At 41.2% G+C, this 25,520-nt stretch overlaps 3 protein-coding genes across 18 annotated transcripts in view; 1 reads left to right on the top strand and 2 right to left on the bottom strand.

The window, feature by feature from the left end:
* AMBRA1 (autophagy and beclin 1 regulator 1) overlaps positions 1-10,207 on the bottom strand; it is a 157,484-nt gene extending 147,277 nt beyond the window's left edge. The window contains exon 1 of one of the 7 annotated variants that reach the window (XM_081065105.1): positions 9,955-10,207. Coding sequence is in view for 3 of the 7 variants with exons in the window: in XM_081065103.1 (XP_080921229.1) it covers positions 9,409-9,415 (7 nt within the window). In the remaining 4 variants the exon portion in view is untranslated. Of the gene's footprint in view, positions 1-9,408; positions 9,807-9,954 lie in introns of those variants that run through there. The other 6 variants (XM_081065101.1, XM_081065104.1, XM_081065106.1 and 3 more) reach the window with 6 other exon arrangements.
* A 486-nt stretch (positions 10,208-10,693) lies between these two features.
* HARBI1 (harbinger transposase derived 1) lies at positions 10,694-23,729 on the bottom strand. Of its 4 annotated transcripts, none has more exons than XM_081062765.1 (4): positions 23,604-23,726; positions 22,063-22,880; positions 17,258-17,645; positions 10,694-12,529 (listed from the first exon to the last, which is right to left on the bottom strand). In XM_081062765.1, the coding sequence occupies exons 2-3, from the start codon at positions 22,730-22,732 to the stop codon at positions 17,266-17,268; spliced, it is 1,050 nt and encodes a 349-aa protein (XP_080918891.1). In that variant the 5' UTR covers positions 22,733-22,880; positions 23,604-23,726; the 3' UTR covers positions 10,694-12,529; positions 17,258-17,265. The 4 variants fall into 4 exon arrangements, with proteins under 4 accessions (XP_080918891.1, XP_080918893.1, XP_080918890.1 ...); XM_081062767.1 differs by lacking the exon at positions 23,604-23,726 and adding an exon at positions 23,018-23,064 and having other exon boundaries at positions 12,201-12,529; XM_081062764.1 differs by lacking the exon at positions 10,694-12,529 and having other exon boundaries at positions 13,200-17,645; positions 23,604-23,729.
* A 34-nt stretch (positions 23,730-23,763) lies between these two features.
* The window catches only part of ATG13 (autophagy related 13), a 40,161-nt gene continuing 38,404 nt past the window's right edge, over positions 23,764-25,520 (top strand). For 3 of the 7 annotated variants that reach the window (XM_081061929.1, XM_081061927.1, XM_081061925.1), the window contains exons 1-2: positions 24,024-24,358; positions 25,254-25,367. The gene's annotated coding sequence lies outside the window, so the exon portion shown is untranslated. Of the gene's footprint in view, positions 24,359-25,253; positions 25,368-25,520 lie in introns of all 7 variants that reach the window. The other 4 variants (XR_013994138.1, XM_081061924.1, XM_081061928.1 and 1 more) reach the window with 3 other exon arrangements.

The raw sequence follows: 25,520 nt of genomic DNA, 5'->3' as shown, positions 1-25,520 counted from the left end.
AAAAGTTGGCTCCCCTCTTTTAGCCTGCAGATAACAGCTGTTGCCAATTCATGAAATTTCAATACATATATCTGATGATATTTTCAGAAGCAGGGACATGAATAAGTAAATACTCCCATGGTTCAACTAAAATAAACAAACCTAACAAATCCTTCATTAAGGGTACCAATGATAATACCCCCCCCCCACCCAGCTTAGCTTCCCAATCAATGGCCCACGGACCTCAAAGCACAATTTTGATAAGAGACAAGGTATCCCTTATGAGATACCTTCATGTAGACCCTAAGTGTCAGATGAATGAGTTAATGTTGTTCTGAGCACCTTAACTTTGGCATCTTCTGAGCAAAGCATTTAAACTTGCAACTTAATATTGAATTTAATGAGTAATTTTATGATCACATTCTACAACAGAATCTAATAATGTTTGTTTGCCCATCTTCTGGGCTTCTATTTCTCCAGGCACCACGAACCAAAAATACATTTATGTCACGTGCACCTTCACCTAAGCAATTTTAACCTGACCCTTCCTAAACTAGCCATCAAGAATCTGTGGCCTTAGTCAGTTACTGATAACGTGTTCCCTTTTCTACATGTATAACAGGAGACCAAATCAACTTTTATAGGAAAGAGACTCTCAGTCAAAATCTAAGCCCAGCCAGCAACTCTCAAATCACATACTCTGTGGAGCTATAGATGTTGGCTTTGATCCCCACAGTTTAGGAAGAAAATCACAACAATAACATACCATACAGCCATGAAGACTCATTTAGGATAAAGAACAAATCCCAAGGATAGGATTCAGAATGCTAATCTTCTATTTTACCAGGAGACCTTGAGCAATTCACCTACTCTCTATTATTTCTTCATAAGGAAAATGAAAATATACTCATGAAAATGCCAGAAATATTGTTTTGATTATTCATCAAACTATGTTCTGGGGTTACCGGGGACCTCAGCAAGTCATCTCCCTCATTTCTGAACAAGCCCAAATCTAAATCATCCTAGAAAGATAGTCACTAAGTCTGTGGGGAAGACATTTCACAAGCTCCCTTGGTAACATTCCAGTATCTTGTAGTCAGGAAGTTCTTTCTGATTTGTAATCTATATCTCTTCTGTTGCAATTAAAACATATTCCCTCTTGTCTTGTCCTGTATGGAAAGAGAACATCTGCTTAACACCACCTGAACAATATCCCTTCAAGAGATTATAAAATATAGGAAGCCCATTTCAAACAGCCTCATGTAAATGCAACATGGCTTTAAATGGGTCACCTTAGACAAAGAACATGATTAAGAGTCTTAAATTCTCAGTTCCACCACTTGCTCTGAAGATGATAGGAAGTTAAAATGATGCAGATGTTGTACCTCAATTATCCCATCAGTAAAATGCAAATAATAAAAACAGAATGTTAGGAGAACTCAGTTCCTCAAAAAATTAAACATACAGGAAAGAGATTCTCAATCCAATCTAAGCCCAGCCAACAACTCTGAAATCACTCACACACACTCTATGGCCCTGCGATTCCACTCATAAGTATACACCCACAACTGAAAACAAGTCCACATACATGCATGTTTACATGATATTCTGTAACTGATGATATTCAAAAGGTGGAAACAGTCCAAGTGTTTAATGGCTGAATGGATAAACAATTTATGATATATACATACACAAAAGGTTACACATTATGATTCCATTATATGAAATATCCAGAACAGATCAATTCATAAAAACAGAATGCAGATTGCTGGTTTCCAGGGGCTGGTAGAAATGGGGAATGAAAAGAAACTGCTAATTTAGAAAGGGGGTTTACTTTTGAGTAACGGAAACATTTTGGAATTAGCTAGAGATGGCAGTTGCACAACTCCGTGAATTGTTCACTCTAAAATGGTTAATTCTGTGTTATGTGACTCTTACCTCAATAATTTTTTTTAAAAGAATTATAGGAGAGAGCTAACAGAGATAATATCCATAAAATGCTCAGCCTTCCCAGGAAAGTCATCATATAAAATTCTAGGTAGAATGGTAGCCAAGATATTTAATATTATTTAAATACAGTCCATTGGAATCTAAGCAAAGAATATATAAATGGGAAACAAAATAGAAATCAAAATAAAGTCTAGCATCACAACTATACAGTATTCTGTATGGAAATAAGAGCTAAAAAATAAGTGAATGAATAAAATAATCAAGCACATCAATAGCAACAATAACCATAGGAAAGCGGTAAGAAAAAATTAAGGTAAAGTATGAATTTTAAGGGGCGGCCAGATGGCTCAGTTGGTTAGAGCACGAGCTCTGAGCAACAGGGTTGCCGATTCGATTCCCACATGGGCCAGTGAGCTGTGCACCCCCCACAATGAGATTGAAGACAATGAGCTGCTGCTGAGCTGCGAATGGATGGCTCAGTTGGTTAGAGCGTGAGCTCTCAACAAGGTTCAATTCCCGCATTGGATGGTGGGCTGCGCCCCCTGCAACTGAAGCCTGGACTTTAGCTGAGCCGCACCCTCCACAACTCGATTGAAGGACAACGACTTGACTTGGAGCTGATGGGCCCTGGAGAAACACACTGTTCCCCAATAAAAAATAAAAATAAATAAAAGGTAAAAATTTAAAAAGGAATGAATTTTAAAATCCAATAATACCAAAATACAAAGACCCAAAAAAAAAAAAAAAAAAAATACAAAGACCCATTAGGTAGGAAGAATAGTCAAGTTGAAAAATACATAAATCCTTAAACTCCAAGGCCACGTATAAAGACCACGGGAATCATTACTCTCACCATCATGCAAATATCCTCACTCCCTCGCCCCTTTCTCCTTTAATAGAACCTCCAGACATGACACCAAGGCTAAGAAGCCAAGGACACAAACATGAAGAGGTACTCTTCCTATCTTCACAAACCTTATTATATTACTTGTCAAAGTATTACTTCTTATGGGGAGACAAACATAGTACTAAAAATCAAAGTACATATACCGCCTCCACTTCCTGCCTTCCCACTTAAACCCACTGCAATATGGCTATTGCCCCACATTCCTCCACCACTGTTCTTGCTATCGTCATCAATGATGTCTGTGCTGCTAAAATAACAAAATACAGGTGATCACTTCCTTCGTGAAGCATGCTCCTTTCTCCACTTGAAATTTTTCTCTTCAATTCTCTGAAGCAGGCTGGGCCATGAGCTCTCTTCTCTTCCTGGTCTATATGTATCCTTCCGCTAGGTAATCGCACCCATTTTCCTTGGCTGTAAATACCGCCTATATACCAAGAGCATCCAGATCGATTTCCAGCACCACGCGTAAGCATTAGCGCCAAGACTGCGTACCTGATGTCTTCACAGGCACCTCACACTTACCACGACTAAAGTTGAGGTCTTCCTTCCACTCCCCACCTCGAGTCAAAATCTGCTCCTCCTCCAATGTTTCCATCTCAGAAGTGGCAACTTCATGTACCCAGATGCTCACGCCAGAAACCTGGGAGTCACACTTGACACCTCCCTCTTCCCACATAGCCAATCCATCATTAGGTCTCGCCTGCCCTGATTCTGAAGTATCTACTGCATTTTTCTACTTCCCTCCAGCTCCACTGCCTAGAGTCTAATCCAAACCCTCATCTTTTGCCTGGACCACTATAACACATCCTAACTATGATAGTTTCCCCACTTTTTCTCTGTTCAAATTTTCCACAATTTCTAAATTTTTTCCAAAAATTTCCACAAAGTAGCCAGAATAATCTTTTAAAATCATATACTAGGTCACAACATTCATTCTTAAAACCTTCAAAGGCTTCCAATTGTACTTAGAAAAAAACAAATCCAAAATCCTTGAGACAGCCCTAAGTCTCTCTGTCCCCATCTTATGCCACCTCCTCCCACTCCTCACTGTATTCCAACCACACCAACCTCCTTTCCATTTCTGGGATGTGCCAAGTTCCTTCCCACCCCAAGGCTTTCCTAAATGCCGATCCCTTTACCTTCCCTTTTCATCCTTCAAGTCTCTGCTTAAATATCACTTCTTCAGAGAAACCTCCACAAAGCTCCAATTTAATTCAGGTTCCGCTACAATCTCTTTTTTACTTTTCCATAGTGGGACTTAACACACTTTGCAATTACACATTTATTGGTGTATTTTTGGTTAACTGTTTCTTTCTCTCTCTCTCTCTCTCTCTCTCTCTCTCTCTCTCTCTCTCTCTCTCTCTCTCTCTCTCCCTCTCCCTCTCCCTCTCCCTCTCTCCTCTCTGGACTTATAATCTCTCCAAGAGCAGGGACAATGTCTGTTTTTTTCACTCTAGTTTTAGCACAGTGGCAGTAGTTTAGAAACTTTAGAATTGTTTAAAGTAGTTTAGAATCAGTATAATTTAGGAATTAAGAACAGGGGACTATGGAGTCAGGCTGCTTAGAGTCAAATCCTGGTTCTGCCACTTACTTACTAGCTCTGCAACTTTGGGCAAACTGCTTAACCTTTCTGTGCCACAATTTCCACATCTATAAAATGGGGAGAATAAAAGTACCTGCACAATAAGGTTGTTATGAGAATGAAAAGAATTAATGACACAAAGCACTTAGTACAGTACCTGACACAAAGCACTTCAATAATTAGTTCTTAGAATAGCCTCACTACCTCCACAGAGGCAGACATAAACATTTACTGAATGAATGAATGATTGGAAAAAAACAGACTCCACTATAACCATTAAATAGGTTTTCAAAATGATAAAGCAGGAGTATTATAGACATTTACAGAGGAAAACAAACAGTTAAGGCGAAAACTGAAGCAACCCACAACTTATAATGGCATAAAGGAGTGAGAGTAATAAAAAACTAACTCTGCTGTGCTCTTAGTCTTGACCACTATGCAAAAAACATGTCCACTCTTCCAAAAGTTTACCCAAGATGATCCGTTAGCTTTGACTTTTCCCTAAACATCATTCTTTTTAATCAACTTCTAAATCCTTCAAGCACCAATCACAGTTCAAATAGATGGTAAATCAGTTAAAATAGATGGTAAAATTCAGGTACTAATATTTTCTACCTGTTTTGCAAAGAAATGCTCGTCTGTTCCTAACATAGCTCTGGCCTGTTTTGCTACATATACGGGTGTTTCCCTGAAAATAAGACCTAGCCAGACATCAGCTCTAATGAGTCTTTTGGAGCAAAAATTAATATAAAACCCAGTCTTATTTTACTATAAGACCCGGTCTTATATAGTATAAGACCAGGTTTTATTTTACTATAAGACTGGGTCTTTTCATATAAGACCAGATCTTATATTGATTTTTGCTCCAAAAGACGCATTAGATCTGATTGTCCGGCTAGGTCTTATTTTCGGGGAAACACGGTATTTCTTGGAAGAAAGGCACCAAACAGATTGTAGGTATTCTTATATACACACTCAGCAGAGGCCTACATCTTCCCTCTTTCAATTTCATGACAATTCTAAGTCTCTCCCCTTATTTACAGCTAAGTACTTCAGCTTATTTCCTGCTACCAATACACCTGAAGGCATGTTATCTAGTGTTCAAATGCATTGACCTCAACGGTCAAGAATAATTATTCTGAAAATAATTAATAATGAGAACTGATTAAATTCTGGTCACATTAGAATTAAAAATTTAACTCATTAGTCAACATGCTGGATATTCATAGCCATGGTTAACCTTTACTACGCCAAATCCAATATCATACATTAGGTAAAAGACAAACACTACATTTACTGTTCTTAAATGAAGACTTCCATTGTGATGGCAGCACGGGAATCTTAATTTACTGAATCACAGTATGTTGTGATTGCAACTTTTTAGGGGGACTAAAGATACTATGATTGATGACTTCAATCCTTGTGAACACCCAGTGCCGTCCTCACTCCTTCAATTCTGTCCCTGTCAGCCCTGGTTTGTTTCCTTCAGAGCACAGCGTAAATTTCAATATTTTTCCGATATGTGGTCCACTCTGCTCCCCATTGGAATAAACTCTGTAAGAGCAAAACACTCATGTCTACCTGTGTATTCCAGCATCAAATGAGCATTCCATAAATACTTGCTAGATGAACAAAAGCCTGAAAAGGTAAGGGTTGAAATATAGTCACAATCAAAAAATAGTTCCAAAAGGTCTGAGAGGAATAATTCATACCTCGGGGAAAAACACAGTACAAGAAAATACTCAATGAAGAAAGGGAAAAGTTTAGGTGGAGAAGTGGAGAATACCAACCCTAAGAGCAAAGGAAAAGACAGAGAACAAGTTAGAAAAGATACTTACTACACTAATCTACAGACACCCAGCCAGGACTAACTAGAAGAGAGGGGGTAAATATGCTTAAGTCTCACGCCATCTAAACATGCAGAACCTAAAACTCATCTTTCACTAGCACTTCCAAACACTTACTCCTTTCCACATCATGTTAGTTAAGCTCCTCCACCGCTGGTTTGATGTTTGTCACCTCTATCTTCCCTAATTCTCAAGCATAACGCTGCCTTGAAAGAAGTAAGTGGTCCAAGAACCTAGATGACATCTGTTCAGTGCTGCTGCAAGACAGCACAGAAGTAATATTTGAAGAGCACTTTACTTTTTCAAAGCAGCTTCATGTACTTTTTTCAACAGAAGTTATTATGATAGAAGTATTAGCTTTCTCGTTCTCTAAATAGAGACTCATAAAAGCATTCAAAGCCTTGGATTTAAAGTCCAGCTCCGCTATAATATATACTTGATGTGTGATCTTGGTCAACTTATGTACTCTTGAGTTCAGTACCCATGGGGAAAACAATATCTACCTTAAAGGACTATTATGAGTATTAAATGAGATAACACAAGTAAAGAACATGACATAGTAAATGCTCAATAAAGGACAGTGACCTTCCCTACGGTCTCCTTAAATAATTTGTACAAGATTATTCAGCTAATAAACTGGTAAGCACAGGACTTAAACCCTGGTCTCCTGATTCCTTAATCTTCTTACCACATCGCTTTGGCAGACTGCCACATACTGCTGAGCACATAAATACATTCTGACAATAATTGATCACAAAATTTTTATCTATCAGTAACTCAGCTGTGTGAAAAGGAGAAAACAATAGATCTAACTAACTTGCGGGGAGAAGGGACTTGAAAATACAAAACAAAAATTACCCCCAAATCACAGGACAGGTTGTACCATAGCACTTCTGTATAGACAGAAATTATGACAAGAAACAGAAAGTTCTCTTTGGATTTATGAGGAACAATTGGAGACAGAAACAAGAATGGCTATGACTAAAGGAACTTAAGGGTTATTTATTTGTCTTTTCTTTTTTTTTTTTTGGTAAACCACACCCCTGGGCAAAAAGATGTGCTTCCCATTCCAAAATAACTCTATTAAGGCTGAGACATACATTTAAAAAGAGACTTAAGTGTGCTAACAACAAAACCTTTTCTCCAATTCCTTTAAGAGTGAGATAACTGGGAAATGTGCGATAAATTGTCAACATAAGCTGCCGACATTCATGAAGACCCTAGAAGATCATCAATGAATGGATTCAGTATTGATAAACAGCTAAGCTAAAAGCAGCATGATCAGAAATGTTTCGCAAGTTTCCTAACACACCTTGAAAGTATTTTGAAAATGATACAGTATTAAAGCTAAGTTGTTACTCTGTTAATAAAAATAACTACTTGTTTTCAAGTGATATACATAACTAACCTTTTCCAAGTGATACACATAGCTCCTTCCAGGGCAAATCCTAGAAGACATTCAAAGAAGTTCACATCTTTAATAATCCCTAAGAACTTTCTTATCAAAAGAGAAGACAAAATAATTCAGTCACGTTCTGAGTCTGTAAATTCTGAACGGGAAAGCCAGTAGAGTGATCTGACACTGACAAAACACCAAAGATCTAAAGCATTTTTCTCAGTCTGTTGAGATCTCGCTTCCAGGTGTATCCTCTGTTTGGCTCAAATACATTCTTATAAACAACAACAACACAAGATTTAACCAAGAAAGGGACAGTTGAGTGCATTTCTACCACAAAGCAGGGAGAGGCTGATAAGAAGCTCTATCCCGGTAACCTCCCTATCATCACAACCAAATTTCTTGTCCTCAATTCAACTTAACCCTCTGCCAATTATTTCCTATAGAAACATAATAAAGTGTTCTAACATTTCTTTGTGACACTCATAGCAAACTCCATTTATTATTCAGCATTCATGAAGGACCACTGAGATTCTACATTAACTCTACATTCTACGCAGAACCTATCAATCCCCAGGGGATGACACCTTCTTCTCTAAATTATTTCCTCCGATATAAATTCTCTTCTACCATACAAACTTTTTCAGAGAACGCACATTCTAAGCATAACTTCCCAATCTAGATTCTCCGTAAACTTCATCTGGTGGCTCTTAGTTAATCCCTTTCTAGGAGCACTGAAGTTCTGGTAACTAAGAAATCACTCATGATCAAGGGCCTTTCATTTAAATCTTGCTGACCTCACCAAAAAAAAAAATATATATATATATATATATATATATATATATATATATATATGTATATATATACACATATATATATGAAAATTCTAAAACTGTTAAAGGAACACAGACTTGTACAGTTTCCATCCAAGGATTGGGAATTTAGTCTGTTCTCCCTTAAAGCCGTTCTCTTACTGATTCTCCATACAATGAAAATACTTCTTCAACCTAGAATGACCTCGCAGCTGATTATTTTTTTCCACAAACAAATTATACAAATTAGGATCATGACACTGAACCCGATGAAAATAAAATGAGTAAGAACACTTAGTCCCCAAAGTTTCCAAGTTTGGAGACAAAAGGAAAACATACGGGAGTTCCCAGGATGTTAACTTTCAATTTAAATTATCTCAGTATTTGAATGATTCCCTCTCTAGTACTATAGGCAGTAACGCCAGTATGTGCAGTAACTAAGCCACTAATCAAAAATAATAAAACTGTGCAGAAAAAAAGGCTCTGTGGGTTTCCTTTGGATTGTTCCTAGAAAGCAAACTCTCTCAGGACAAATGTCTGACTTCGAAATGCTGACCATCCTCTGCCGGACATTAACCTCTTAACATCTTTTTCTTAGTTTGGAAGATGTCCACTGAGAAACAGGCTGAAAGGAAGGAGAAGAAATCGATATCAACCAGAAAGCAAACTGGACAGCAAACAAAATGTTCTATCAAGAAACTGAAAGAAACTGTCATTGCTCCTCTCGCGAAAATAATCCAGGCGGCTTTGGAAAGCAAAACGGCCAACAGACCGCGGGGCCCCTTTACGTCTGAAGCCTCCAGCGCCAACAGCTCTATTCCTAGGGAGGCAGGATCACGGACGATCAAAGGAGAAATCACTCTGTGCATAAAGTGACTGGTTACATGGGGGGTGGGGCGGGGGAGGGAACTCGTAAATGCAAAAAAATGACTTACGGTGCATTTAAAGGTCTGTCGGGGGTACGGGGGAAGTCACGTCCCAGACTTCGGCCTCAGTTTCCCTCCCCCAAAAAGGCAGGCCCATGACACTTGGCTCAGAGAAGCCCGAGGGCCCGGTTCCATCTGCCTCCACCTACGCCAGGGTCCCTTCCAAGGCCGATCGCAGAGGGGGGTCCTCAGTGCTAGGGTCCCGACGGGGAGGCTTGAGGGAGACGGGAGAGGGAGGAGCGCCAACGCGCACCACGCGCCACCCGTTCCTGGAAAGCGCTCTTCCCGCACACTGGGGGTCCGCCACCCGCCTGAGACCCCGGGTCCGCTCCCTACCGCTCCGCACCGGACAGCCTCAGCACCTCGCCCTCCTTCCGGCTTCTCCCTCAGAGCCCCGCCGCCTCTGCGACCGCGCCCCCGAACGCTGCCGGGTAGCTCCTCCTCTGGCCGCGTCTCCGCAGCCGCCCCGCCCGCCCACCCGCCGGCGCCAAGGTCTTCTCAACCCGGCGGCGGAAGGATGCCGGGCCGGGCCTCCCAGGCTCCTCCCGGGCCTACCTGAAAGGCGGGCGGGGGCTCGGCTTGCAGCCCAGCGGGTGGCCTGAACCACAGAGAGGAAGAAGGGCCAGGAAGGAAGCAAGGGTCTGCTCTACAGACCAGCGGGAGAAAGCAGCCCGAGCGCGGGGCCTCGCGGATAAGTCAGCCTTCGACCCGGCGCCGCCGCCGCCGCCGCCGCCGCCGCCGCCGCCGCTGCTCAGGAGACATCAAGCGAGAAGACGGCGCAAGAGATCACCGAATACACGAACGTCCCAGACATCAAAGAACGAGCGCCCGCGCGGTCGTTCAAGGAAGCACAGTCGAACGCCGAAAAGCACATCCGCTCCAACTCAAGGGCCGGCTCCTGTCCAAGACATAAATAAACAAACCCAGATCAAAAGCCATGGAGTCAAGAAGCCTGTGTTTCTGCCATTTTCTGTGTCGGTTTGCCGGCCAAGTTGTTTAGAGAATTGGAGTTTTTCTTGAAGAGTGTTGGACAGCAAGTCTTAGCACAGTAACACTTGTTGTCTTAACACAGTTCACCGACTACCTTATGGATTCCCAACACTATCCCAATTGAACAAATTTGATTATATATTTGATTATATATATCACACATCATGAAAAATCTATTAAAGCTCCAATTCAGCTCCTGTAAGCATAGCTAAGAGAAGCTGGGAAAATTCGGGGTTGTGTAGTCTGACCTAAGGCAGAAACAAAGTAACACACGTACTGTTTTTTTTTTTTATTTTCTTTCAAAGGCCTAGAACCATAGATATGCTTCTTAAATAATGATCAAAAGTCTCTGGGTTGAGAAACTGACAAAGTGTGTTGACATGTTCCCCGTCACAATAGCCCCTTTCTGAGGTCTCTTAGTAGACAAACTGATATACTCAGCACAAATGTGGATTAACATGTACATCCTCGGTACAATTCAATAAAGCACAAAGATCACTACAAATATGGATTACTAAATGTGAGCAATACTTTACTCCACCTTCTCTCTCTTTTTTTTTTTATGTTGTGTATATCACACATTTTTTTTTTTTTTGTAGATTTTATTGGGGAAGGGGAACAGGACTTTATTGGGGAACAGTGTGTACTTCCAGGAATTTTTTTCCAAGTCAAGTTGTTGTCCTTTCAGTCTTAGTTGTGGAGGGTGCAGCTCAGCTCCAGGTCCAGTTGCCGTTTCTATTTGCAGGGGGCGCAGCCCACCATCCCTTGAGGGACTCGAGGAATTGAACTGGCAACCTTGGGGTTGAGAGCCCACTGGCCCATGTGGGAATCGAACCGGCAGCCTTCGGAGTTAGGAGCACGGAGCTCTAACCGTCTGAGCCACCGGGCCGGCCCTCCACCTTCTCTTAAGAAGGGAAGAGGCTTGGAAAGTAAAGGTATAAAAAGTAGCCAGCTCCAGCCCTGAAAGAGTGTATAATCTAATCAAAGTGAAAGACCACATACTTATATTAGCTTTATTTGAAATTTATTGTAATTTTAAAAAATCTCCTCCTTGGGGCGGCCGGTTAGTTCACTTGGTTAGAGCGCGGTGCTCTTAACAACAAGCTTGCCGGTTCGATCCTCACATGGGCCACTGTGAGCTGCGCCCTCCACAACTAGATTAAAACAACTACTTGACTTGGAGCTGATGGGTCCTGGAAAAACACACTTAAACAAATAAAAGTTGTTGGGTTTTTTTTTTAAATCTCCTTTAAGTCTGTGAAAATATTTAAGGGACAACTCATGTATATAACGCAGGATGAGACCAGCATCCATACTATGAGGACAAAACACTGGGTTTTTGTTGTCTTCCACTGTTTTAGGGGACTTTAAATGAGTGAACATTGCAGCAATATTTATGAAAGTCTACAGAAATAATTTAGTAATCTGCTTCCAAAGAAAAACAAAAGAAAAAATAAAAAAGAGAAAAAAGTAAAAAATAATCTGCTTCCAAAGTTTTAATTTGTTCATGTTCCCTTGTAATCCTTGGAAATACCCTACACAATTTATTAAAGTTTAATTTCAGCAGAGATACAATAGTGTTATTGTTTTGCATTATATTATTTCCCTATTAAAGTCTTTAATTGTTGTTATTTTTAACAATTGCATAATATTCCATGGAGAGGATATACTGACCATGCTCCCCATTGTTGAATATGTATGTTGTTGAGGGTGGCTGATTAGCTCAGTTGGTTAGAGCGTGGTGCTAATAAAACCAAGGTTGCTGGTTCGGTTCCCGCTTGGGCCACTGTAAACTGTGCACTCCTCGAAATAATAAATAAAAGTTAAATTTATTTTAAAAAGAACATGTATGTTGTTTCCAAACATTTCTGCTCTTGGAAAGGGGCAGTTATAACCTTATTATTTATTATTAGGACCTATTGCACATAAACAAAAAGAAGGAAGCAAAGCAGAGGTTTATTTCTCTGTCATACAAAAGAAATCCAGAGATGTACAGCCTAGGGTAAGGTGTTCAGTATCAGGAACCAGGCTTCTTCTATCATGGTGCTTTGACATCTTCAGTAAGTAGCTTTCATCTCAGGTCCAAGACAGCTGCTCAAGCTCTAGCCATCATGTCAACATTCCAATCTGAAAGAGGAATCTGAAAGAGGAAAGGCATGTCTCCTAGCCATAAGGACACATTTTGAAAATAGCACAGGACATTTCCACTTACATTCATTCCGCTGGCCATAATTTAGTCACACAGCCACACCTAACTGGGAATTAGTCTTCATCCTGGGCAGCCACATACCCACCAAAAGTCAGGGTCAAATGGATGCTAGGTCACAATTAAATAAGCAGTCTCTGACACATTGCTGCAGCCAGATGAGACAAATAGACTTTCCCTTGCTGTCATCCCAGCGCTGAGTTTCTACCTCTACAATACGTGCTTTAGAGAAGCTTCCTTCTTGGAAAGGCTTTGTGACATAAATGTCTAGAACTACAGCCCTCATTCAAACTTGACCCAAATAACGATATTTTGAATCCTTGATTTCAGTGAGAAAAGCTAAAGAAACTAAATTTAAAGCTATAAGAAATTTTCAGTTTTTTAAAAGCTGGCGATTTCATTTTGGGAAAAACACCTGAAAGTCATGCAAATGTAAACCTTATATCATCATCTGAAAATGGAGATTTTGGAGAAGCTGAGGCGAGGCTTCTCATTGAACTCATAAAAAAGATGCCTTATCCTGCAGGCAGAGTTGCATCTCTACAGATAAACTTCTCTTTTGTTTCCCTTTGTTTTATTCTTTTTTTTCTTTTTTGGTTTTCTTCACAGATAAATTTTTTTAGAAGACTGTTTCAAGTGTAGCTTTAAGCTTCAATGTGACAGTACACTGCTGTTTGTTTTCATGGCGTTTATTTCAACAGAGAGTAGATCACAAGATATCAGTTGAAACCCTCAAAACTATGGAATCTCCTCACACTGGAGGAAGACCTGAAAAGAGGGCACCAGGTGAGCAGAAGAAAAGATCATCCTAGGATGTACCCTGGTGCCTACATGTTGGTGTTAAGACTCAATAATTTATTATGTTGATTGTTGTATTCTCAGAGGATTCTCCTGGGGAACCATCACCTTGAAGATGATATTTTCCCCGAAGTAGGTTGGTTGACCAACTATCCCAATTTGCTGAGGACGTAGGGGTTTACCATGACACAGGAATTTCAGTGCTGAAACTGTGAAAGCTCTGGGAAAACCAGGATAGTTAGTTGCTCTAAGAATGGACCCCGCCACTGTAAATCACGTGGAAAGAATTTGGAAAGACTAAATCAGGAAAAGAGGATTGGGACATATTGAACTGGGGACATTGCCTGGATGAAAGGTGAAAGGAGGAGAAAAATGAGATTGTTCCTTATCTTCGATCTGGGCTCTGAGAAACAAATCAGGCCTGAACTTAAGATGAGATAACTCTGTAGAAGTACCAGGAGTCCTCTGTAAGGAAGTCCAAGAAGAGTTAGACCTTGAGCAGCCAAAATGAGCCAGTTGTAGGTTTTGCTGTTCCAATTCTATTCTGTTCTTTTGTAGCCTGGCCTCATGACACTTTGGGCTAATGTACACACTTTGGGCTGGATGGTAAAGTTAGAAGCAGGGCAGTGATGTAGGAGCAACTCAGAGGAGAGATCCCAGGAGGCTCTTCTTTTGGGGGAATTAGTCATATAGGATCCATTTCTAGTGGCGGAATTTATCAATGTATTGAAATGTATAAACATTTTAAGACTCCACAATGACAAAGAAACCAGCCTTTCCATAAAGAAAGTTGTATATGTAAGGGGGACAGAAAGTCTCCACAGAATGACAGAACCCCTAATGTTTTGCTGAACAAACATGAAGATTGCTTTCAAACACTTTTTTTGGGAATTTATTTACGATTTCAAGTTCTACTTCCCTTGCTCGTGTTCAGTAGCCAGAGATCTTATCTCTCCTATTATCACAAAGGGAGTCTTAGATTGTAGTCATGTTTTTTAAAAAGCTTGTGAATTGTGCACACCAGGGAACTGAGGTGTCTTCAGCCTTCAGCTAGTATTTACCTTCCTTCCTACATGGCCATTCCCACAACCAACAAAGTTTTACTTAATTCTGAGTCCATGATTTCTTATATTCACCATTTCTTAAGATCTAAGTGGGATCTAGAGAACAATATAAAATATAGGCCCTGAAAACATGTGCATGCACCATGGTTAATACTCCTTGATTTCTTATTTTCTTGTCCTCCAGCTAAATTTCCCTCCATTGACAGGGAAAACAACTGCTAAGCTCAGTCCTTGACTTGTTTTCAGTTCATTGTTCCAGGCAAGGATACAATCGCACTATGTCAATGTTCTGTCTAGCCTCTAATTTACCCCTCCCCACCTCTTACACATCTTCACTGTATGATCCCAATTAAGATCGTGTCTTGTTTTTTTCCCTAAATTAACTTGCTACAGACCTTTATAGTCCAAGTGTCAGGAAAGCAGTTCCCTCTCCAGTCAGTTCATTTTAAACTAAGAATATGTTTATGGTGCCTCTTTTGTATAATTTGTAATTGGTAAACCAGTGATGACCCAATATTTCAGTTTTCCCTTAACATATCCCTGGACTTTCCAGTCTTGAAACATCTGAGGGCAAATCTGGGAAACTTCTATGCTGGCCAGATGGTCATCTAGGGGAAGATGAGGCTTACATAAGACAGGCAAAATCCTTGCCTCTTGCCCAAAACTGTAGGAATACACGGTAAATCCACAGTAAGTGCCGTAAGAGGAGACTTCTCGGGCACTTATAAAAAGCCTCTACGAGCAAACTTATGGCAATTCGACACTACAGACCCTGCCTGATCCCTTCCCCAGATCATTTTGGGCAAAGCGTAACTATGAACTGAAAAAACCCTGGCCTGCAAAAATCCAGGTTGAAAAGAGATTAAAAGAATATATTTGAACAGTTACTCTCTAGAATTATTAGAAAATAAAATGCTCCCAGGGAAAAACTGCCAGCCAATACTCAGCCAGTTCGGCACTTAGAAATTACCTTTGGTGTGCAAGTAATAGATTTGAAATTGCTTTTGAAATCTCTCCAAGACTGTCCTTTCCACTCAGGCTTCATGTCACCATCTAGTAAGTTAAGAGGTGAAAACCCCAATTTTTCTTCAATGTAGTGCTTTAGGCTAAAATGCCGGACACTTTCCAAGATCACTTGCCACTTACGATACATGGGTGATAGTAACCCCTTCTTCATGTAATACCATACCAGAACCAAAACATTATAGGGAGAAATATCCATCTTAGGAAACTTGTAAAGACTGTGAGAGTTAACACATTGCCTTATGAAGGAGACTAAGCAAGTTTGGGTCACAAGTAAACTTTACAAAGAATGAAAATATGTAACAGGGCACCTCTATTGCACAATAAATCGCGCTCAAGTTTCCAATCACCTCTTTGTTGTCCACTCCCATCTCAATGACATCATTGTACATATTAAGCTCAACCTCCTGCCAAATGGACCCACTCTTTAGAGTAGGATAATGATGGGAAACAGCATTTGGAGTAGAAATAAACAGCAGATAATAATCCATAATTGTTTTTAATCTTGAGGATGAGTCATCCTCAATTTATTTCCAAATTTCTGTGGCATCAGCTGTTCATTTCTTTACTTTGAACATCACCAGATTCACACTGCCAAAGGCAGGTAGGAAATGGTCCAAGAGGACAATTGAGAGGTATCACATGGTGAGTGGATAAAAACTGGGAGCAAGACAGACAATCCTCAGGAAAGTCTTTTTTTTTATTGGTGCAAAGGCACCAATATGTGAACCTAATTTACACTTTCATTATCCCAATCAAGTTATTTTTATATCAGTATAATTTTAGAACAAGACATGGTAGGGGATTATTTTTTTCTTGGGAAATTCTGTCCATCCCTGTGTACACAAGATATTCAAGTAGGTCTAACTCCAAAATTCATTTCAAATGAAGAAGTGATATTCTTTTTACCTCTCCCTTTTAATACTTTCATATGTCTTTTTATTCCCTAAACTTCCTTCTGTACAAAGAATTTAAAAGCTGAATGGCCAAACATTCTAACATCATGATCATAAGAAATGTGATCTATTTAGATGTGCGCTGTCAAAACCCGGGTAAATCTCCTGTGTCTCCATCTATCAGGGTCTTTAGATCTCCTGTAAAGTGTGAGCTCGCTATTTCATCTATATTTGACTTGCCTTCTTTAAGCTGATTGGGTTCCTAAACCCATGTAGCCTCTAATTCGTACTCGGGGTTGGAAATAGGAGATTGGAGTCCAGATGTTTTCCCTAGGAACTCGGTCCAAGTCACAGTCCCATTACTGCAGAGAGACTAAAAATGGAATTTTCAGACTGTCCCCAACATCCTCTTAAAAACACAAAACTGCCAACTCCGATTCGCAGTCATTTACTTACGTCAGAAGACCATTCTCCAACTTTTAAGTTTACTTTTTACACTTGCCTCAGGTTATGCCTATATTCAGGACGAATAAATATTGATTTCCCTCGAAACCTCCAGATAATTGAAACAAACAAACAAACAAAAGCCTGTTCTGGCTAGATGCCATTGTCCCCTCGGCTTTAATTTTGTGGCACAATCATAAATGTCTGCAACCAGTGAGCTTGCAAATGAGTGGTGCTCAACCTGGAGTTCACATAGCAGGGAGCTGCTGACTTGGTTTTTGGGTTAGGTAATAAAACTGTACATGAATCAAGGTATTTTAGTGTAGCCCCAGCCCTTCTAAAACACGCAGAATAAATGTCAATTTGTGACAAGTGTCCACACACGCACTCATGCTGAATGAGGGAGTGATGAGGGGGAAAGTTTCCCTCCTCCTCACCTTTCGCATCAGCTAAAATGAGTGAGCATTAGCTCCTGACGGATACGGTCGGCCTCTAGGTCCAGGGACTCCATTTGCTCAAACTCTTCCTCAGGGGGCTGTTCCATGGGTCCTGTCAGCGGAGATGACCAAACATCCATCCCATGCTCCAGGGAGATGTTGTGGAGCACACAGCAAGCCAAGACGATGTGGCTGGACTTCTCTGGAGAGTACTGCAGCGCCCCCTTGGACCCATCCAGGCAGCGGAATCGGGAGCAGAGGGTCCGGAACGTCTTCTCAATCACACTGTGAGTTGCAGCATGGGCCATGTTATAGCGATATTCAGCTGGAGTTTCAGGAATGTGAATGGGGGTCATGAGCCAGGTTCGGAGAAAGAAGGAACTATCACCTGTGGGGAAGGCCCAAAGAAATCATAAGTGATTATAACTAGAATACAAACAAAAAAGGAAAAGCCAAGAACATGAACAGGGAATGGACAAGAAAATGCAACAGCCTCTGCAGCCAAAGCACACCAGAAACAGCAAGAGGGAAATGCTGTGGAAAAGAGAAGCCATGCCAGAGTCGCGAGCAGGTAGACATGAGTCTTGGCTGGGAATTATCCTTGGTGAAAACCAATAGAGAAAAAGGCTGACAACTAAAGAAAGTCAAGTCAGAAAGAATGTAGGAAAGAGGTGGAGGACTGGGAGAAACGAAATTCTGGATTTTCTGAATTCAGAGATTTTTTTCTTTAACAAAAGGTTAGTAAAAACTGTCACATAACAAGACAATCTTCAACATTTCTAAAAAGCAAAAGTGCAAGAGAGAAAAAGAGAATTCTGCCACGAGATTTCAAAACACTTGTGAAGAAAATTTCTAACTTTACCATTAAAATGTCAGGTCTGAGAGTACCACCTAGGAATTCCAGAGTATTTCACACTCTGAAATAGTAATTTCAGTGTTAAGAAGAATAAGATACAAGTGCCAGTATCTGTGGTAGAGATCAGAACTCGGGTGTTCTGCCTTCCTCAAAACTACATGCACTAGAGCAATATCTTTGTAACCGAGGAACTGGTAGAATTTCATGTTCACGAGGAGAGCATAAATATAATGATGCAAATAGTTAACAGCGATACGAAAATAAAATCAGAAGTCAATTAAAATAATACACATGCACCATTTCCCTTAGGTGACTTCCTTATCAAATGATCCTGGGACATGCTAAACAACAACAACAACAACAAAAAGAAACAAACAAACTGGGGTGCAATGTCCTAACACAACAGTACAATGTTTCTGTAATGTTTAATTGTCCTGACTCACTACATCTGGCAGATGAAATGAATCACAATCTCTTAGAAATCTGAGACAAGCAGGCCCTAGGAGTGCCAACTTGCATAATTGCTGTGTTCCTGACCCGCCATCCATTTCGGTAAATAGTTGTGGACTGTTCCGAGTGCTAGGCTCTGTTCCAAAACATACAGTACTCCTTTCTTTCAGGAGCTTACATTGCTGAGAACTGGATTACCTTTTTTTTTTTTAATTTAATTAAATTTTGTTTTCATTGAGAGATAACTGACATATAACATTGTCTTCGTTTTAGGTGTACTGGATTAACTAAATATCTAAGAAGTCTCACACGATTTTCAAATTTTAATTTGGCTGACGTTTTTCTTATTTGTCCTAAGTACAACCTATATTTTACTTGAACTCACCCCTACTAAATACTGAATCTAAGAAACTGACATTGTAAATAATAATGAAAATAATAATATCTATGACTCATTGAATACCTATCAGGTAGCAGGGCAATTTAAAAACATTATCTCTTATTATCCAATGCCAACTCTGCCAAGTTAGATATTATTGAACTCATTTTACAAATGCAAAGATCAAAACAGTCAGCCATCCTTTGATACGTCAGGCAAAGGAAGGGGAAGAAGCCGGTCACTAATGGTAATGTCAGACTCAGAGGAACTGAGACAATAGTATAATGCTGCAAAAGAGAATCAGATAAACATTTAAGATGAATGCCAAAGTACAGAGATGCTAAATGATATTTGTTAAACGCTTCTGTAAGAAACAGCATGGGACTTAAATGGGGAGACATACAGGACAAACTAGTTCACGTAGACCTTTTATAAAATGCTCTATGGTCATCAACTCATTATTATCCAAACAGCAATGGAAGGCAGACACGCAGGAGGGGATTAGGATCAGAAGTGCTAAACAGATGACAATGGCTACATAATCAGTCATCCACAAGACTTTCTGGCAGATTTTTATCAAAGCTGCTTAACAAGGACGAGGCCAAGAGCTGAAGAAATAAGAACTCAGGCTGAACTGTTCGTAGGAACAGGCACATTTAGAGAAGGGCAATTAGGTAATGCACTCTGAAGGGACAGATGAGAACAAGGACGTGAAGGGATGACCCCCAGGGTGAAGTAGGCTAAAAGCAAACAAACAAACAAACAAACAAACAAACAGCTAATCCTAGATTTGGTAAATCTAGTACTATGTATTCCACAAATCTGACATGTTAAGATACAATCAGCTATCATCTCTTTTTTAACATCTTGTCATTCCTCATAATTCTGCCAATTTTCCCCTACATTACCCTGTGTCCACACATCCTTTAGACGCCAGTGTTTCCCAACTCATCTATTTGTACAAATCACTTAGGGCACCTGTTAAAAATGGACATCTAGATTCTTTCCTTGAAGATTCTCATTCCCAAAGTTTGAAGAGGGGCCCAGTGATATACATTTTTAATAAATTCCCCAGATGACTCTTTTGATCTGGAAAATGTGCGAAGCACTACACTAGTTCAGGGTTCTTCAAACTAGTTTTCCTGTTAGAGCTCATGGAGGCTTTCCCCCAGGTATGTGCTGGAATTGACAGTATCAAAGGAATCAGTTTCCACATGGCTCTACTTTCCCCATCCTTAGTGCGTAGCATGTAGCCTGGTACCAAAATTGGCCTTCAGAAACATTTGTTAATTATTGCCATATACATCTCTTCCACTCTTCCTAAAACAACAACAACAAAAAAGGAATCCAGAAAAGTCTATAAAAATTTGTCAGTTTTTACTTATCTTCGACTGTCCTGTAAACAACTCAAAAAATTACTTTAAAGCCATAATTCCAATTGAATCTGGGGTCCCAAGGTGTGAAGGGAAAGAAAATCAGTAATTCCTCCATGGCCTTGAAGTCCTTAAAAAAAGGAATATTTACCAAATAGAATAACTCCTCACATGATCTAATATTAAAACTTAAACACAGTGACTTAATATTCTGTACCTTAATTTCATCAGCTGTAAAATGGTTAATATTAGTTTGTAACTCCTTAAGAGTTTTGATAAGGATTAAGGAGATAATCCAATGCAAAGTGCTTACAACATTGCCTGACAAATTCTAAATGCTCAGTAAATTTTAGCTGGCTTTACAGTTCGGGTACGAAAGTGATTTCATAAAAAATGAGCTTGGAACCCACATCTATTGGAACCCACAAGGATTCCCACATCTGTGGAAGAGGGAGCTAAATGAGACTCTTGCAAAACAGACTTTCCTTCACTTCTTGGTGTGAGTAATATGAAATTTGAAAGTTCAAAGGAAGCACAAGGTGGGATGAAGATAAAGGTCCAGTAGAGTAAAAAGAAGGTGGTACACTGCCAACAGTATGCAGGAGCACCAACTGAAGAAAATCACTAAGTTCCACAATGTTACACATGAAACCCTGGCAGCGCTAAACCAATCATTGGGACAGTCATCTCTTCCCACTGGGAACAGGGGAGGTTTCACTTTTACGAATCAGTAAACACATGAAAGGGAAACAAAGCACATTAAAGAGACATAATTCCCAAGCGTCTATTACATGTGAAACACTGTGCTATGAACACTACAGTGCAGATGGGATCAGTGGTTTTCAAAGAGAGGTCTTCCAGTCCTTAATGTATGTTTTCATCTGTCACATGTGCCGTATAAAAGATAACCTTTCTCTCGTTGCTCACAGGAGTAGCACTTTAAAACAAACAAGCAGGGAAACAAACAAACTAAATAAACTGCCAGGCTCAAGAATTTTATCACTGTTAACTAACTGTATCCCTCGGCTGTAGGGTCACCTAAGTTTGCACTGCTCAATATTGAATGGGTTCTTGTCCTACTCATACGGGTATCACTACACCAGGCTTTCCAATGGCACGTGGGCAGATCCGTGGAGTCAGTTCCTACAACAACTGTGTAAGTACACTGTCTACTCTCACTTTCATATAGATGTAGTGACAAGCACCAATGGCAAAAATATCTTATATTTGTACAATACTTTATAATGAACTTTCATATATATTACTTATTCCTAGCAATAGGTATTACTGCAGTTGACTTTATTTTCACCATTTTACAGATGATAAAAATTAAGGCTTAACTGTATTGATGTACTATATTTAACCAGATCTAAGTAGTTGGGCTGTATTTAAAGGGAATGTGTCTGTAGGTTTCTTCTTGTTGTTTGCGACTACAAAGCACTGCCGCCATGCCAATTCTTGTATGTAATTTTTATACCCACAATGTTCATATTTATGAACATGTACCTCCAAGATAAATTCTTACAAGTGGAAGATCTGGGTCAAATAAGAAGCGTTTCAATTTTAATACATATCTTTTAAATGCTGATTTAAAAAAAATTAAGGCTCAGAGACTTTTCACCTGAGGTATCATTAAAAATAAGGACAACACTGAGACGCCAAGTCTATGGACTCCCATATTGCATTCTACTCTGCTACGTAATTTTTCTATGGCTACCAAATGAAGCATTTCCACCTGCAAACTTACCAAGCAGCCAGCTATCTTTGTGCATTCCGGCTTCAAAATGACGACTAAGAGAAGACTGCTGCAGCACAGCGTAGTCCTGTAGACTGCCTGGCCAGTTGGTCTCCACGGTCATTAGTGCCCCTCTGATGTCACACACCATCAGGCAGTTTAAAGAATGCAGACCTTTGCGGTTCACGTAGGAGAGGTCTTCAGCATTTGGTGCCTTGATTGCCACGTGGATACAGTCAACCACCCCTATGACCCCTGGCATCCCTGCCAATCCATAGAATTCGTCCTTCAGAGCCTGCATGGAGACGTCATCAGCTGGAAAGTGAATGAACTGTGAGGCTCTTTCCACAAGAGCTTCGGTGACATTGGCAACACATCGACTCATAGACGCCTGACTGATTCCGATTGCATCTCCCATCCGAGTCTGGAAGGAACCTGAGGTATAGAAACCCAGTGCTGCAAGGATCTGTGTCTCTGGGCTAATAGCCCTGGATCTCTGAGTAGGTCTAGAAAGACTTGCCCCCAAGAGCTCCACCAAATAATAAATGAACTGTCGAGGAAAACCATACATGGACAGCAAGTACTCATCAGTCACGTCATTCAGCTTAAAACGGTCCAATGTCCGGTGACCTCGGCCGTACAGCAAGAGGTCACAGTCAAGCACTGTTATTGGTATAGCCATGGTACATGTAAACGTTGACTCTCCTTCCCTCTGCTATTTTCCTGAACTCTTTCCAGTGAAGATGTTGGTGCAGGAAGGTATTTAAAAAAGTGTCAGAATTCAACAGTTAACCATCAGTTATATGGCTCTGGCATTTATAATCTTCTCTCTGGAAAGGTTAAAAGAAAACAACAACAACAACACACACATACATTAGAAACATACCAAAGACTTTAAAGTGATTCAAAGGCTACACATCGCTCATTTTCTCAATTTTCCATTTTATTCAAGCAAAAGGTGCTATACCTGTAATTCTGGGTTTTTCTCCACTAACGCATGCCTGCACAAGTCTTGTTTGGGTTTCAAGAATAAAAATGGGAGTTGAATTTCGGTGGCTCACTGAACGCATGGCATTTATTTGGATTGGGAAGAGCAAGATTAATGGAGATGACGGCATAATTATTCACAAGGTAAAAGGTCTGCTCCCAACTATAAAGGCCACGAAGCAGCTGACATACGCGGTAAACTACCCAGGGCAGGGATTAGTCACGGAGGGTTTCATTACCCAATGCTCGCTAGTTCCACCTGATAAGTACTGGACGGACAGTGGGGGGGCTTAAACCAGTCTAACAAGGGAGGAGGGGCAGAAACCCGGCCCAAGGCCCAGCCTGATGGATGCAGATTATGTGCTCTAACAATCCTGAGTGAGGCTGAGGGCTACGAAGTAGGGAACACCAGACAGGTTGGAAGGAAGGCACGAAAGAAGCTGGGAGAGCTAGGGGTGGGGAGGTGACTCCACCGCTTTTAACAAGCGCCTCAAATACGGAACACGAAATATTCCAAAAATCTGATTGCATGGGCCACTCAAAGTCATGGAAGGCCAGTCACCCACCTCTCGGCGCCTGCCAGGTGACCAACCGCACTCCCCACCCCCCAGCGGGCTCCGGCCCTCCTCCGGAACCAGCAGTCGCACACAAACCGCCACGGCGCTCAGCATAGGCGCCGCCCCCTCCGCGTCAGCGTCCGCCCCACGCCGCGTCCTCACTGCCGCTGCCGCAGCGACCTGCGTTTCGCCGGTGCACATTCCACACGCGGCCCAAACGTCCTCGCTGTTTCAAAGACCCCACCTCTTGACGCCTTTCTTTTTTTTAAGACACTTTAAACAATTGGCCAGAAAGACTTACCTAGAAAGGCCATCAACTTTTATGGGAATCTCGAAGAGGGAAGAGAGTAAATAGGACGTTCAGGTGCAGCGAAAGTGCGGTTGAGGTTACACAGCTGTGTTTCCCCCGTAGCGCTCTTCTTCCCCCGCCTACACCGAAGCGGATGAAAACAAACACTAACGATGGCGGCGCCGGGAAGCGACCGGCTGCTGGGGTTAAGGCAGGAGTGATCGCTTGAGCTGCGAAGAGACCCTTGAAGAGCTCCGGTCGACGTGAGTGCGACAGCTCGCTCAGTCCTGAGAGCGAGACACGCAGGGCCTGCGAGCCACGAGCCTTCTGTGGCGTGCGGCGTCTGCCTGCGACCCGTGCTGTCACTGCAGCTCCGGAGCGCGGAACCCTCAGCCAGGAGGCGCAGCCGGCCGGCCCCAGGCCCCGGCCTTCGTAATGAGAGCCCCGAACCACTCTCTGTGTCGCAGCTCCGCAGGTACTAACTTTAGAGGGAATACCGCCCCATCTCCCGTCGCCCCCGGGCGGGAGGCTATGGATCTGCGGCCTGTCGGGTCCCTCTTGGGGAAGCTGAAGCCGACTGGCCGCGGGTCAGGCCCGTGAGCTTTGGGCAGTCGGGTTGGTGTAGGCCCCGTTGGCCCTTGATTGTTCCCAGTCTTTACAGAGATCCCCAGAGCTTTCGTCTTTACTTTCTCAGTTCTTGGGGTAAGTCCTAAGGCTTTTTTGGAGATAACGTGTAGGTCCATCACTCTGGGGTTGGGTCCAAGCGTGAGTGAGGTAGGTGTTCATTCAGTGCCGAATATGTACTCCGCGTGTAGGTGAGGGTGACTGTTGGCTAGTGAAAACAGGGACCCAAGGTTCACGGCTATCTTCCTACTGGCAGTGGAACGACTCGTGGAAACCTGCGATCCGTTCTCATTAAATAAATCTCTGGGTAAGTGGCCAAGCACCTTCTTGGGTTCATCACTAACTCATGTCAGTTCTCACTTTCCCAGTCAATTAGTTCCCAGTCTGCCGGGTCAATTGAACTTAGCCTGTCACTTTCTTCCCCTTCTGGCCATCCCACCATCAGAGAGAGAGAGAGAGAGAGAGAGAGAGGGATTATAAATGAATGAATATGAAAGGAATAAAGTACCTATTTTCTCATTATGCTTAGTTTAAAACTCATCTCCTAAAGTGGTAGAATTTATTGAACACATTCAATGGAAGATGTGCAATAGTAAAAAACAACGGGATCTCCCTTTACATTAAATTAAATTAAGGGTTTGTGTGTGTGTGTGTGGTTTCGTGAGTGTGCTTTTCGTGTGTAGATAATGTGGCTCTAACTAAATTACACATTTTTTTGTTTGTTTGTTTTCAACTCCGTTTTTCAGCTGCGCAGAAGTCATAAATGCTTGTGCAATGGAATCCTGAGTTAACAATATTTTTAATACCCAGTGGATGATGAATAAGTGCTGAAGCCAATGTTACATACACTGATCTGCATAGTAAGATGCATGTAGTTAATTCATGTGCTATTTTCAAATTGTACCCCTTTGGGTATAAATTTAAGAAGGCTATAGCAACTTTTGAGATTTACATTTCATAAAAATTGCAAGCCACTGGGTTTTCCATTACTGTACTTGACAGTTCTTATTGTA

This window comes from Rhinolophus hipposideros (genome assembly GCF_964194185.1).
Source record: "Rhinolophus hipposideros genome assembly, chromosome: 10".
Classification (NCBI taxonomy): Eukaryota; Metazoa; Chordata; class Mammalia; order Chiroptera; family Rhinolophidae; genus Rhinolophus; species Rhinolophus hipposideros.
Note: the sequence above shows the minus strand (reverse complement) of the source record. Positions and strands in the feature narration are given on the sequence as shown.

Excerpts from the sequence above, each read along its gene's own strand:
- HARBI1 (XM_081062764.1), bottom strand. The coding sequence starts at position 22,732 with ATGGCTATACCAATAACAGTGCTTGACTGTGACCTCTTGCTGTACGGC. Across the intron at positions 17,646-22,062 it reads CAAAGATAGCTGGCTGCTTG|GTGATAGTTCCTTCTTTCTC; the intron begins GTAAGTTTGCAG and ends CCTTCCCCACAG.